General features: G+C 35.3%; 2 protein-coding genes across 5 annotated transcripts; one reads left to right on the forward strand and one right to left on the reverse strand.

Annotated features, from left to right (window-relative positions):
* Nucleotides 1-248: 248 nt before the first annotated feature.
* On the forward strand, nucleotides 249-11,705 carry LOC109166219 (exocyst complex component SEC10-like). 4 transcript variants are annotated; one of them, XM_019315124.1, is made up of 27 exons: nucleotides 251-398; nucleotides 597-607; nucleotides 1,149-1,154; nucleotides 1,516-1,606; nucleotides 1,721-1,924; nucleotides 2,008-2,082; nucleotides 2,755-2,856; nucleotides 3,001-3,051; nucleotides 3,210-3,315; nucleotides 4,057-4,176; nucleotides 4,779-4,870; nucleotides 5,454-5,619; nucleotides 5,702-5,778; nucleotides 6,095-6,193; nucleotides 6,314-6,404; nucleotides 6,775-6,860; nucleotides 6,981-7,154; nucleotides 7,410-7,463; nucleotides 8,054-8,170; nucleotides 8,295-8,387; nucleotides 8,490-8,636; nucleotides 8,866-8,963; nucleotides 9,196-9,280; nucleotides 10,752-10,810; nucleotides 11,140-11,238; nucleotides 11,324-11,407; nucleotides 11,482-11,705. In XM_019315124.1, exons 4-27 carry the CDS (start codon nucleotides 1,520-1,522, stop codon nucleotides 11,549-11,551), a joined length of 2,436 nt encoding a protein of 811 aa, XP_019170669.1. In that variant the 5' UTR covers nucleotides 251-398; nucleotides 597-607; nucleotides 1,149-1,154; nucleotides 1,516-1,519; the 3' UTR covers nucleotides 11,552-11,705. The 4 variants fall into 4 exon arrangements, 3 of the variants coding, with proteins under 3 accessions (XP_019170670.1, XP_019170669.1, XP_019170668.1); XM_019315123.1 differs by lacking the exons at nucleotides 597-607; nucleotides 1,149-1,154 and having other exon boundaries at nucleotides 1,520-1,606; XR_002051620.1 differs by lacking the exons at nucleotides 597-607; nucleotides 1,149-1,154; nucleotides 9,196-9,280 and having other exon boundaries at nucleotides 249-398; nucleotides 1,520-1,606.
* Nucleotides 11,706-11,739: 34 nt separating this feature from the next.
* LOC109166221 (transmembrane 9 superfamily member 11) lies at nucleotides 11,740-14,196 on the reverse strand. The gene is made up of 2 exons (XM_019315126.1): nucleotides 14,112-14,196; nucleotides 11,740-13,943 (listed from the first exon to the last, which is right to left on the reverse strand). Exon 2 carries the CDS (start codon nucleotides 13,908-13,910, stop codon nucleotides 11,949-11,951), a length of 1,962 nt encoding a protein of 653 aa, XP_019170671.1. The 5' UTR covers nucleotides 13,911-13,943; nucleotides 14,112-14,196; the 3' UTR covers nucleotides 11,740-11,948.
* Nucleotides 14,197-15,186: the final 990 nt, after the last annotated feature.

Genomic DNA, 15,186 nt, shown 5'->3' on the forward strand with positions numbered 1-15,186 from the left:
AGTATTCTTATTTGAAAAAATATATTTAAAAATATCATTATTTGGGAATAAAGTTATAGGACAAGAACTCTTCTTACGATTGAATGGCGAGGGACAGTTATTATAATCATATGTTCTCAAAGTTGTTACCATTTTATAAAAATCATGAGTTTAAAAAAAAAATGAAAAAGTTGTACTTTTTTTATAGTTTACTATCCTGCCATTACAACTTAAAATGGTCATGGTAGACCAAGTCTTTGTGAATGCCCGCTTTCATATATTTTTGGGCAAACCAGCCATAACTCAGTCCTGCATTTCAGTTGTTATTCTTCCTGAGATTTCATTCCCCTTCCTGATTTGCAGTTGGTTGGATCTTCATCTTCTTCCTTCGTCTCCTGAATCCCTAATAATCATTTCAGGTGCCACCTTCTTTCCCTTTTCACATCGTTCCCAACCACACTCAGTCAACTCGCCTCTTTGTATTCAAATGTTGATTTTCTTGTAAAGATTGAATTCTTTTCTTTCAATTATTGTATAGACAATACGTATAAAATATCAGTAACTCCGGCTGAGTAGTGAGAATTTGATTTCAATTTATTCTTATTTGTTTTCTTGAGTGTCTCTGCATGGCCTAATTTTGGGGGTTAAATAATACTTATCATCAAACCAAATTGAAATTTTATGTTATGATTGTTTTATGAGATTCAACACAGTGGAGGTTTCTTTAATTACCAAGAATTCCGAATGAGTGAATGTGCTCGGTGTTTTGATGATATGCATGTCTTACTCGGAAAATGAGACATGGTTCTAATACTGGATGATTGGTTTATGGTTTTGTTATCAAAATTTAGCAACACAAATTCAAATATTGAACCTGTTTGTCATAAAGATGGTTTTGCTTTGCCTTTAAAATAGATGTCTGCTTATTAAAGAATTGAAAGATTTCTCCTATTATGTGAATTATTGAGTTGGATGGTTATATGTCATCACTTGGAATTGGATGAACTGTAGGTAATTTCTGTTAATTCTACTTAATTTAACTTGAAACTTGAAAGAAAATTGTTGGGCAGAGCCTTGCACATCACCTGAACTTCTACCCACTATTATAGTAAAGAGCTGAAGTTCTTTCATGATTATAAATGAAATCAATCATAACACTTAATTTCCTATTCTCTCTGTTCTGAAATTTTATGTGCCTTTCTGATCAGTAAAATATTGACTCTTGTTGCTAATCTTGGTTGCTTAATATTGACAACATTAATTCCAATGAAACCATCTTGAGGTAAAAAAAAAAATTTTTCTCATTGACCGGCATTTTATATATTTAAAAAAAATTAATGACCCTTATAAATATGATATTGATCATGGTGCTATTTGAATACTCCTAATGGATGATACAAACACCCAATAGAGGGCACTCTCTTATTAGCAGATATGTACTATATTTGCACTACTACCTTCACTTTGATCTTTAAGCAATTCTTTCATGATTTAATATAGATGTAACCTTGAAAATTCTCATGTATTACACATCGATTAGATGAAAGAGACTAGAGATGGAATGAAGGCTGACAGGTTGTCAAAGTCTGACTCTTATCCACTTGTTCTGAACATTGATAACTTTAAGGTAATGCCTTGAACATCTAAGATGAATATGGATTTAAGTTATTTGATTTGCACAGTTAAGTGGCTAGTACATGCCTAATAATTACCAGTAACATGCTTTATTTTCATCATTCAGGGGGAGTTTTCATTTGATGCATTATTTGGAAACTTAGTGAATGGGCTATTGCCTGATGAAGAAAAAGATTCATCTGAAGGGCATGGCATTGTTTCTGGAAGAAAGGCAGTTCAAGGGCAGTTAAATCCCCTGTTCCCGGAAGTTGATGCTTTACTAGATTTATTTAAGAATTCTTGTACGCAATTGATTGATCTCAGAAAGAAGGTAAATGAGGAAACATATTGTTGATTGTCTGACTTCATGTTCTGTCTTACTGTTCTGATGATGCTGCTATGTTTGGTTGAAAGATTGATGGGAAGCTTAACAATCTCAAGAAAGAAGTTTCTGTTCAAGACTCAAAGCACAAGAAAACGCTTTCAGAGGTTATGCCTTGTTATGTTTTTCTCTGGTTGCATACCAGCAAGATGTTTTAACTGTGAGATTCAAGTTTTCTTTGAAGTGTTTTGAATTTACTTGGCTGAAACTTACACTTAGTTCCCTATTACATTTAATTTTTGTATATGTGCAGTCTGCTGTTGAATTAATTATGTTATGGGGAAAAATTGATAGGCCATAAGAGTTAGAAGTTGTTATAAACTAAGATTGCGCTAGGGTCACTCAACTTGGCTAAGGGCTAAGAAGTAGTAATATGGAGTAATTTTAGAGCTAAGAGTTTATAAAGGAAGAGAGAAGGAAAATAATTTCTGCCTTAATCAAAAGGAAGATAGAGCATACAACTTAAATAAGAAAAGATAAGAAAGTCAAGGATTGATTAATCATTTCCTTTATTTCTAGGATATGACTTTCCTAAATTTATTCAAATCTATGGCAATCAAATCCCTCATTTACTGACAATACACAACAACAATACAGAGTGGCAATAATAATAAATTAATAATAACATGTTTGTCTTACTAGATGAAGAATGATTCAGTTGGTGTTCCATTCATATCTTTTATCTGTCTATTAGTTTTTTTTTTTTTTTTTTTTAATCCTTAATTGCTTGGCTTTAGTATGGTGCTGAATATTGGACATTACAATTTGTTATTATTAAGCTAGAGAAAGGTGTAGATGTCTTGTTTGATAGCTTTGCACGTTTGGATTCTCGTATATCTAGTGTGGGTCAAACTGCAGCCAAAATTGGAGATCATCTACAGGTAAACATCAGTCAAACTCAATAATTTTGTTCTTGTTGCCATCTATTAGACTATTACATAACTACTGTCTTTCTTGCTTAAGTATGTTTCTCTTGTAATGTGGGATTCTTATATGTATTTCTTGCATTTTTATTTATGGTTCAGAGTGCAGATACACAGCGAGAAAATGCTAGTCAAACTATAGACCTTGTAAAGGTAACTTTGATTCTTTACAGTAGTTTGTTTCATGGTGCATGTTCTTAAGCTAATCCCTTGCTTATGGACATTCTTCTTCTTCTTCTTCTTCTTCTTTTCTACTTATACATAATGCACTATTGATGATAGATTGATAGATGGTTAATCTTTTGTTATAGTACTTGATGGAGTTTAATGGTAGTCCTGGAGATTTGATGGAACTCTCTCCTTTATTCTCTGATGATAGTCGTGTTGCTGAGGCTGCTTCAATTGCACAGAAATTGAGTAAGATCGCTGTACTTTGTTGATAAACTCATAAACCTTTTTTTTTTTTTTTTTTTTTTTGTTCTTGTTGCATTTATACCACTCTTGATTTGGACAAAAGTTTGAAATTAAGCTTATCTGTAATATTCAACTATTCTGTTTTGTATTAGCATATATGTTTGACACTATTTTGAACTCTTTTTTAACAAGTTGAACTGTTGTCAAACTTGGTCATTATAATTCCTGAGAAAACTAGATTTAGTATACTAACATGAAACAAGACAGATTTTCTGAATACTGGCTGAATATTATAATTATTTTGTTCGGCTATAACTCTTAGGAGTTTGAAATCCTGTTAAAGTGCATAATGTTGTATTGCTATTTTATTGAGAGTGAGCTTAGGAGCAACTTTCTAGTTGCTTTATTGTATATTGTTGGTTATGGCTTCAAGTTGACACAACAGCCACCCCTCTGCAGTTTGTGGGTATGGTTGATTATTCTAGAATGAAATAAAGATATGAGATTATGCTATGTCCTTGACTTTTTTTTTTTTTTTTTTTGACACTTAGCTCTTTTTTTCTCAGTTTTCTTTTGCCCAATCCATTATTTACATTTTTGTTTGTTCCCCTTTATTTGTTTCTTACGCATTTATTCTCTTGTGCTATGTAAGAAGGTATTATTCCTTTATCCTCCACCCCCAGGTTTTCTGTACAGAAAATAACTGTTTCATGAATTGATTGTGCGTATTATAAAAAATATTAGGATCATTTGCTGAGGAAGATATTGGTGGACAAGGTATGGCTGCCTCATCAGTGGCTGGGAATGCAACAGCAAGTAGAGGATTGGAAGTTGCTGTTGCTAACCTCCAAGAATACTGCAATGGTACATCAATGTCTAACCTATTGCTTTAACTATTCTGCTACTAGTAGCAACTTCTTCTAATGTTCCAAAAGATCACATATTGGCATTTAGCCCTGATACCAATTAAAGTGATCCTTTTTCACTCATGTTATACCTGATACTGAGAAAAATCATCCATTGCTAAGGAAAAATCTCAAAATCATCGAAAAAGGCATTGATTTTGTATAGAAATTGTCATCAATACTTGTCCCACTGTAGAATCTAGAATGGTGGAATTGTTCCTAGGTTGAGAAGGCTTGCAAGTGTAAGACATGATGATCTTTGAGAGTAGGTTAGTATGACATAGTTTTGTAGTGGTATGAAATGAATGGATTACTCCTATTCATGTTGGATCTGGGGAAAGAAAATGCATGGAAATTTACCGATATTTTTAGAGAAGAGAGCATATTTCCTGGCCTTGAACCTAACAGGTGTGTGAGAAATGACAATATTTTATGATTATAATGAGCTCTTTTTTTTTTTTTTTTTTTTTTTTTTTTGCAATTTTTTCCCAATTATAGCTCCTATGTTTTATTTATTTTGAAGGAAATTCTAAGTAAATTTTCTATATTATCCCTATGCAGAGTTGGAAAACAGATTGTTATCCCGTTTTGATGCAGCATCTCAACGACGGGAGTTGTCTACAATGGCAGAATGTGCTAAAATTTTGTCAAAGGTAAGTTCTGCACATTTGTATACTACTTCTGCTGTTATAAATTGTTAAGAGTCCCACATTGATAAAATAAGAGAAAGTATATGGGTTTATAAGGTCATGGGTTAGACTAGCTAATTGAGTAATTGGTTGGATTCAATCTTTTAGTGTGGTTTGGCACACCCTAGCCCAATCTTAAATTATTATAACATAATAATAAATAATCTGAGATATCGAATATTAGGTAAAAAAGAGCGTCATACTGCCATAATAACGTGACAAAGGTTGCTTAAAGCAAGTAGGCATTGGTAGGAATAGGATACTGAATACAGGAAAAAAATATATTTTATCCTGAAATTGTCTTCAACAGCAGTTCATTTTACTCTCTTCACTTGTTTTGAACCTTGGGGGATAAGAGTTGTGTTGAACCTGATTGATACAATAAGAGACTTTGAATAAAATTTTAGAGTTCATTGACCTTATTATTTTTCCTGCATAGGTTCCTTTTACATTTTTAAATATTTTATTTTTGCTATCATGTTTTTCAATGAAAGTGATCAGATGATAAAAAGAGAATGATTCATATAACTATTCGTTGGAAATGCAGTTTAACAGGGGTACTAGTGCCATGCAACACTATGTTGGATTGCGTCCAATGTTTGATTTGGCAGTCATGAATGCAGATGCCAAACAAGTTTTTGGTGATCAGGAATCCCAACCTAACCCTACCAATGTTGCCCAGGGTCTTTCTTCAGTGTACAAGCAAATTACAGGTGTCAAATAGAATAATGGATGTAGTGAATGTATTTCTTTTCTTGATTTCTGATCTGTTTACACAGTATGATTTACATTCAGACACTGTGAGAAGAGAAGCAGCCACTATAACGGCAGTATTTCCTTCACCAAATGATGTCATGTCAATATTGGTCCAGGTACATTCTGATGAATGTTCTTTTCTTAGAACTTAGATTAGCCCTGAACATATCTTCTTTTCTTATGATTGTCTCCATTTTCTTTCAAGGCACTAAGTTTCACAAGAAAAGAAACAATCTCCTTTCTTAAAGCTGTTTATGTACATACATAAATACATGCATGCATGCATACATGCACATGCACACGCACACACATACATATATATGTATACAATCTTTTTGAAATGCATTATTTATCACTTAAAGGTTAAATCTTGTACTGTTATGAGTACATACTATTATGGGCATGCATTCAGTGATGAATTTTTATATGCAGCGGGTTTTAGAAGATCGAGTTCCAAATCTTCTAGAGAAACTCTTAATGAAGCCATCCCTTGTTAATCCACCTTCCATAGAGGAAGGTGGACTTGTACTGGTGATTGATTTATTTTATTTTATTTTAAATCTTATATTTATTCATTACATTTTAAATCCCTTTTTACTGATCAAGTAATGGGATCGCTTGTTGACCTTACTGTTCTTATTAATCTTTCAGTATCTCATGTTATTGGCTGTGGCATATGAGAAGACACAGGAGCTTGCTAGAGATTTGCATGGGGTTGGGTGTGGCGACCTGGATGTTGAAGGTACCTACTTAAGGATCAATTATTATGTAAGATATATAGATATCTTTTTTTATCACCCAAATGCTAGTAAACATGAAGGGCATGCAATATATTTCAGTTCACGTAGGGATTTCATTGCAGAGTCAAGAGTTAAGATAAAAGGAAAGGTAAAGGGAAGTCTGAATTTTGATATTTGGTCGGCTAGAAAAGTGGATAGAAAGAGAGAGGAATAGAGTTCATGAATCTCCTTTATAGAAGAGAAACTTGTTTGACCATAGTGAAAGCACAACCTTCTTAGACTGAATGCAAGCATCATTTTTAGAATGTAAACATTTTGCTTTAATACCTTTTGGTATTGATGTTTGTTTACTTTTATACCTTGCTATCATAGGCCTAACAGAATCTCTGTTCCTCCCACACAAGGATGTTTATATCGAGTATGAACAGGCATCTCTCAGACAACTTTACAAAGCTAAGGTTTGAAACATACTTCTTCATTGTTTCTCTAAAAGTTCCTATGCTTTCATTTTCATTCCCCCTCCAGAAACCATGTCAAATCATTAAAATCATTTCTTTGACATTACTTATATCTTGCAGATGGAGGAGCGGCACGCTGAAGGCCAGCAATCTTCTGAGTCATCTGGGACAATTGGACGCTCTAAGGGTGCTTCAATGACATCCTCCCACCAGCAAATATCCGTTACTGTGGTGACAGAGTTTGTGCGATGGAATGAAGAAGCAATATCTAGGTGCACTGTGTTTTCATCACAGGTATATATGCCATGAGGCTGTCTGTTGCATGCTAATCTCATGTGTGAAGAGAGCTGGTGTTAAACTTTGGTGCATTGGTTGTTAGTTTAAAAACACCCCTCGTTTCAGTCTTGCTAGTGCTAGATATAAAATTAGTGTCAAAGCATAGCTCTTTTTTTTCATGTTGGTTATCAAATTGCTCTATACTTCTGATACCTTGGTCTAGCTTTTTGAGTTTCGTTTATGCTCCTACTTATTGATTGACTCTTCTCTCAGCCTTTAGCACTTGCTGCCTATGTTAGAGCTGTTTTCACCTGCCTTTTGGACCAAGTAAGTTTGCTCACCAGCCTTGTCATGCTTCAAGTGTGTTTCTGCTCATAGACTTGAATATTTTCCTAATTTATTCTTCAGATTTTGAAGTTTGTGAACGCATTATGTTAAGAGTCCCACATTGGTAAAATAAGAGAGAGCATATAGGTTTATATGGCTATGGGTTAGATTAGTTAATTGATTGGATTCAATCTACCCGTGGTATTGGTGGCGTCCAAGCTGCTTGTTCAGTCCACTTTGGTGGCGTCCAGGAGTTTGCACAACATTTATTGGCGTCCAAGCTCTTTTATAATACCCGTGGTCTAACATTTATTTTCAGTGTACCTGAGTTTGCACAAGGAGCCATATTTGGTGATTCCACCCTGTAGATCTTTTAAAATCCAAAAAATCTGGCCTTCACTATTTTTTGTAACACCTTAGACCATTGATATCACTGACTGATTGCTCTCCTCTAAGAATTGCTGTCTGATTTAGTTCTGTGTTGGTTTCTCTTATTTCAGAATTATTTCATATTTCCTTTTGTTAGTCTTTATTATCCTTTTGACCCTTCGGTTCTATCTGCTATGCCTTGTTTATTTGTTGTTTTCCAGGTTAGTATATACATTACTGAAGGCCTTGAGAGAGCCAGGAACAGCCTAACTGAAGCTGCAGCTTTAAGGGAAAGATATGTTATAGCAAGTAGCGTTAGTAGAAGAGGTACTTCTAATGTAAGTACTTGTACCTTCTTATTCAGTTTGAAATTTACTCAAGATTGCTTCTAAGAATCTGTCCTATTTAGAGAATATTTTATGCCTAAGCTGGCTGAGTAATGATTTGGTTGGTAATGTGCAGGCAGAATCTGCTGCTGCTGCTGGTGAAAGCAGTTTCAGAACTTTCATGGTGGCTGTTCAATGTTGTGGAAGCAGTGTGGCTATTGTGCAACAAGTATTTTCTTTTTTTATTTCTTCTATTGCTGTTTACTCTTCCCTTGAAGCTGTAAGAAAATACTTGATATTTGTTTCAATTGCAATGGACACTTTTCTGCAGTACTTTGCCAACTCAATATCTCGTCTTTTATTACCCATTGATGGTGCCCATGCTGCTGCCTGTGAAGAAATGGCATCGGCTTTGTCTAGAGCAGAGAGTTGTGCTTATAAGGGGCTTCAACAATGCATTGAAACTGTTATGGCTGAGGTATGTGGTTAAACTTGTACGCAGGGGTTCTCTGTATTATCTCATTCCTAATGTTCTGTTAATATACCCAAAAAATTGTTCATCCTAACTTGAACTCCTGTGTGCTAATATCTGGGTGCTTTCCTCCCTTGGTGGCACATTTTTTTTTTAAATCGTTTTTTTTTTTTTTTTTTTTTTGGGGGGGGCTGTTGAAAAAAGGTGTTAACTATATATTTGAAACACTGCATAGGTGGAACGTTTGCTATCAACGGAACAGAAGGCTACAGATTATAGGTCAGCTGATGATTGCATTATCCCAGATCATCGGCCAACCATTGCCTGTGCAAGGTGCATAACATAATGAAATGAAAATATCATCTTGAGTTTAATGTATTTATTTATTGTAAAAGGATATTTATATACTAAGTTGCACAATGAATCCTCTAATATCTTATAACATAGTATTGGAATATCTGATACATGTCTCTTTTCTTCATCATATTGTATGTTCTTATTTCTACCCAGTATATGCTTCTCTATTTTTATATTATCAAATATTAACAAGGTTTTCCTTTGTCAGAGTTGTTGCTTACTCATCCCGAGTACTTGAATCTGCATTTACTGCACTAGATGGGCTAAATAAACAAGCATTTCTTACTGAAGTGGTATATCCTTTATCTTATTTGCTTTAAAATGTGTTTATATCTTCATTATTTGTTAATATAAGATATTATGTATCTGTAAAATTCATTCCGTTTCCTTGTTTTCTCCATATTTTGATCATGAACCCTTGAACTGTTTCTTCTGTTGTTTTGAGCTGACTTTTAAGTGATTGGGGCTACTGTCATTTTGAAAGGTTTTGTGTTTTTCATATTATGAATGCACGTCATAATTTATAAGTTTGAGGATTAGCCACTCTAATTTTTTATGTATTATAAATTTATTAGAAACATCAAAGCAATTGAGCAGCATGTGTGTGTGTGTGTATTTTAGAGTAAGCTTAGCCTGGCTGAAGCTTTTCAAATGGAATAAATGAGTAGAGAAGTAACAAATAGCACACCTTAAATGCTTTATTCATCAAAGTCTCTTTAGTTCATTAGGTAGTGTCTCTTCAATTTATTGGTCAGTCACTTTAGTTTTCCTTGCCTATTAATATGGGCCTTTCATAATATTGATAGCTTTTAATGATTATTGAAAAAAGATTATGAATTCGCTCCCCTTTTCTCTTCTCTATCCTCTTTGTTTCTCTTTTCTCTTTATTTCCATCGTTTCTATCTCCTCTCAACACTTCCTATCTGCCATCAGAAGTTATTTTTTAAAGTAACAAGTGGAATAAGGTTTTATTATGTTTGCCCAAATGCACATTAAAAGCTCTTTCTTTTCTTTTTATTTTTTATTTTTATTTTTACAATAGACAAAGTGACAAACTCTGGATGATTTAATAGTCAAACTTGTTTCCAAAGGTAGCCAAGGTTACAATAAAGAACATCTATTGGTTTAGTGATGCTTTAGTCTAATTCTGATTAATTGGTATACCATATACATTTGGACAAAAAGGAAATTTTAATAGCTTCATTAAACATGCACCACTTGTCCACCTTGTTGAAGAAAAGGGCTTGAGACTTGTAGATAGGAGTAAAAGCAGCCAGCTTATTTACTTCAGAAAAACCATTTTAGTGTTGTCCAACTTGTAGTTTTTTTTTTAGTATATAAGCCCAAAAGTAGTTTGGGGCAAACCAGCACTTAACATGCATCTTTTTGACATAGCACCTTATGTTGTTATTGCTATAGTGTTATTAATGGCTAGGTGATCAAGTTTATATGATTTTCTTTATGTGTTGTTTAATAATTTGAATTATATTGTTTGTCGAACTGAAGAAGGTAATCTGCTTATGGTGGTTCTTTATGCTGTGAGGCTATGCAATAGTTATGATTGTGTTTTCATCACTTAATAAAAAAGAAGAGATTATTATAGTAGTTACTAATGGCTAGTTTATCAATTTCGTATTGATTATATAGTAATGTGGATATGTAACACAATGGCAGTTGTATTCTCCAAAAGCAGTTTGAAATATATGGAGTTTGTGAGCAATGGTTTGTTCTATATTTGGAATAACATTGTAAAATTGTGTTCAGGGGAATCGTCTCCATAAAGGGTTGCTTAATCACTGGCAGAAGTTTACTTTTAATCCTAGGTAATCACTTTTACCTTTTTAGCTGTGTGTGTGTGTTAAGATTGAAGAACCATCCATCCTCCACAGGCTGTATATTAATATAATAATATTTGAACAGTTGTGCATAAGATTTAGAAGATCTATCTATCTATGCCTTTGAAGCCTTATGCTTCATGTAGAAGTGCATTACACATGTGAAAATCCAATTTTCTCCCTGGAGAGAGATTTTTGAAAATTAGTAATTAAAAATTAGAGAATAAATGAAGATGTTTATCTATATAATATATAAATCCAAATTTGTTGATGAATTAAGTATAAATGTTGTCCCTATATATGGTTGAGTTTTGCAGTGGAGGGTTGCGCATGAAACGTGATATAACAGAGTATGGGGAGTATGTGCGTGGGTTCAATACTCCTCCAGTGGATGAGAAATTTGAAATGCTGGGCATGTGAGTTTGTTATTATAAATAAAGAAAGAAAGAAAGAAAGAAAGAAATGAATTCCCCTCCTAACTTAATGGTGTTTTTATTGTAGCATGGCAAATGTGTTTATTGTTGCTCCTGAAAGCCTGTCCTCTCTAGTTGAGGGAACCCCAAGTATCAGGAAGGACGCACAGAAGTAAGTTTTGTTTCTATTCTTTTCTTTTTGATGATACACATACATCCATTCTCATGTGTTTTTTGATATGATAGGTTTATTCAGCTTCGAGATGACTACAAGAGTGAAAAGCTTGCCTCCAAACTCGCCTCCTTGTTTGCCTAAGACTACTCACAACTCAAACTGTCGCCATTATGTCATAGCTGACTATATTATTATCTCCATAACTGTCACTGTGTAGTTAAGTTAGGCAACACAATTCTGATATCATCCCACACAAGTGGTGGTTTGTTGGAAAGTAATTATTTTTTTTACCTCTATAAAAGAAAGCAGTTTAAGTAATATCCTCCTACTTGCATCTAAGAAACAAATAATAATTTAACAAAGAACAGGTGGGTGATGTTTATTGTTCATCTTCACATCTTCTTACTCCCTATGAAACAAGAATAATAATAATAATAATACAAGAAATATAATATAGTATACTCTCAATGATATTCTGTCCCGTATTCCTCCTAGCTTTAGACTTTAGAGAGAGAGAGCCTGGAAATGTTGTTGTGTTTCAATCCAGTTTCACAGAAGAGAACAAGTAATGCACAAACCAGAAGGAGGATACGAAGCCAACTGTACCGGTTGCAAGCATGATTGCCAGAACCATGAAAAGAGAATACCCTAAGTAAAGGGTAGCAGAAACAGGTCCGCTCAAGCTCTTCAGGTCAAACACCAGATAGTTCACAGAGTATAGGAAAATGTATATGGCAACAGATCCAGAAGCAAAGAAGGACTTCCACCACCACTGCCAGTCCTCCACACAAAGGTGCATGTATGTCAAAACAAGCGACACCTCAGCACACACCACCACCAGTAGGATCATAACAATCAGCAGAAATCCAAACACATAGTATACACGCCCCATCCACAGACTCGACATGATAAAGAATAGCTCAATGAAAAGTGTGCCGAAAGGTAGGGTACCAGCACCAAGGACTAATAGCCAAGATGGATATTTTTGAGCAGGAATTTCACGGGGGATTTGGTTCGTTCTCACTGGATACTCAATGTGAGGTGCCTTTGCCCCAAGGTATCCTCCAACCAGGGTAAGGGGAACGGAGATGCAGAACCATAGCAGAATGAGAACAACAAACAGGGAGAATGGAATGGCTCCTGTACTTTGACTACCCCACAATAAGAAATTTAAAGTAGTGAGTATAAGGAATGAAATACCAGGGAAGAAACAGGCAGCTTTCCATGAAACCGAAACCCAGCCCTTGTGATCACCGCAAAAGATTGTCCTCCAAAGACGAACAGCAACATAGCCAGCTGCAACACCAAGAATCATGTAGATAAACAGCATACCCGTAATCAATGTTCCACGCGAAGCTGGGGACATGAATCCAAGAGCAGCAAACAGAATAGTCACCACTGCCATTCCTAGGATCTGAACTCCATCTCCAACCATCACACACAACAATGCTGGATTACTTGGTGCTCGAAACACATCAGCAACAACAAGTTTCCACCCTGATAACTCCTCATTCATCTGGGCTTGGGCCTCTTTGTCAAGCTCCTCATACCTTGTGAGATCTCGTCTAACAGTCCTCAAGAAGATCACAAGCACAATTCCAGCTAAGAAAGTAATAACCATGAGAGAGTTGAGAATAGAGAACCAGTGCACCTTTGCCCCCTCCATCTTCAAATATGCATCCCACCTCGATGGCCACTTGATATCACTCTCAACAAAGTTGACCTCATACGAAAAGGCCACAGGTTCACTTTCTTTAATAGCCATTCCAACTGTAGTAGGATCACACTTAATTGGAGATGGGTATTTACCATACATCTTCAAGTTCTTCAATGACTCGGCATTGTGCTGGAAACTACAAGGGACAACCTCAAACCCAACAACCATATACCCTGGTGCCTCAGATCCAGTTTTGCCAACTGTAGGGATGACCTCAGCCGCATCCCCAGTACCCATCACCCGAGCCACATTGGTCTCCTCGTACTTATGAACAAGAACAGTAAACCTCAAGTGGTTAAACACATAATATGAATCTTGAACCTTAATCCCAATAGGGTAACCAGTCCACCTCAAGAAAAACCCATCATTAGGAGTATACCTAATTGCAGGCAAATTATCAAGGATCAAGTTCACCTGATACATCTCATCAATCCTCTTCTTCAAGAGCTTAAACTCCTCCCCAGACAATGGCTTTGACTGACACAGGAAAGTCTGAGTTTCGTTTGTGTACATCTTAAACTTATAGGGTGAGTTCTCAATCCTGTCCCCCATAAGGAGCTCACCAAGATTTTCAGCACTGTCCTTAATGCCCTCTTGTGGCTGACAGAAGGGCAAACTATAGTAACTAAAAGGCATCTCAGTGTCAATTGAAGTGAGTGAATTGACCTTCACATTCAACGAATCCCCAACCCCATATATGTGAGGGTAACTGCCCGGCAGATAAAACCCATGACCCAATCCCCACACCAAGCACATAAATAAAACCCAGATCTTAAACCCCATTTTGTATTGGTTGGTTGATCAGATCTGGCTGACCTAGATCAAGAAAACCAAAGTACAATGTCAAGAATTATGCGGTTTCAAAGCACATCAAGATCCAATCAATACAAGGAAGATGTTACGAATGTATTCAGTTGAAAATGGCATTGAATTGAAGGAAAGAAAAATAGAAACATTAAACGGAAAGTTATAGATCTAACTCACCTCCAGGCTCTAGCAGAAGGAAAAAAACGCGGCACTGCTACAGAAGATTTAGAGAGAGAATGAGAAAAACAGAGCAGAGGACTAGAAAGTCATGACGGATACATTATATACCAATTCTTGCCGTGACCGTCGGTGTGAGATCTTCACACTCTCTGAAACATTAAACTCAATGACTATTATGCCCCTGACAAAATCTCTTGCACACTTGAATCCATTTTTGTTTTTTGCTTTGTTTTTTTATAAAGAAAAATCTCTGTAACAGTACAACTGAAGTCAATTTCAATTCCTTTGCGTGAGTCATGAAAAGTGCACTATGAGAGATCTGATTATGAAATCATACTAAGCCTAATATTCATGCGAATTGGGCGAGAGATGCTATAAGCCCAATACTCGGAGGTATTGGATACAACGTGTTTGGAAACTCGAAAAATGATTTCTGAAAATCATTTTTGGGTTTCCAGTGTTTGGCAATGTGGAAAATACTAAAGTCAATGTAAAATGAAGTTTAGTCAATTTTTTTTTTTTTTTTTTTTAGGGGAAGTCATTTTCTGCTTCTACGCACGACCATAGAGAGGCTTCCTTCTTTTTTTGCACGACCACAGAGGCCTTCTTCGCGTCGCTTCGTTCCTCTTCTTTGCACGAGCAAGGAGACCTTCTTCGCGCCACTTCCATCTCGACCACCGGAAATGTATTGATTTCCGGTGATTGGTTTCCTTGTCGAAAACCAAACAAGTGCTCTGGTCTGGTTTCCGGCAACAGAAACCAGTCCACTTTTTTTAAAAAAAATTTTTTAAAATAAATTTATTGTTTGGGGTTTATACATGGGGTTAAAATAAATTTATTGTTAAACTTTTGAAGATTACACAATCCTAGACAAACTAAATCTCTCTTTGCATTATAACAATCAAAATGGTGTAGTATACAATTTTGCTCATTTCTGAAAAACGAACCAAACATACAAAGACAGTTTTCTGTTGTGCAACTAAACACTAAAAAGGAAAATATTTTACGAAAAATGAGTCATTTTCCAGAAAATATTTTTAAGAAGTCATTTTCCTGCTTTTCTAACGGACCC

This window comes from Ipomoea nil, unplaced genomic scaffold (assembly GCF_001879475.1).
Source record: "Ipomoea nil cultivar Tokyo-kokei standard unplaced genomic scaffold, Asagao_1.1 scaffold3087, whole genome shotgun sequence".
Classification (NCBI taxonomy): Eukaryota; Viridiplantae; Streptophyta; class Magnoliopsida; order Solanales; family Convolvulaceae; genus Ipomoea; species Ipomoea nil.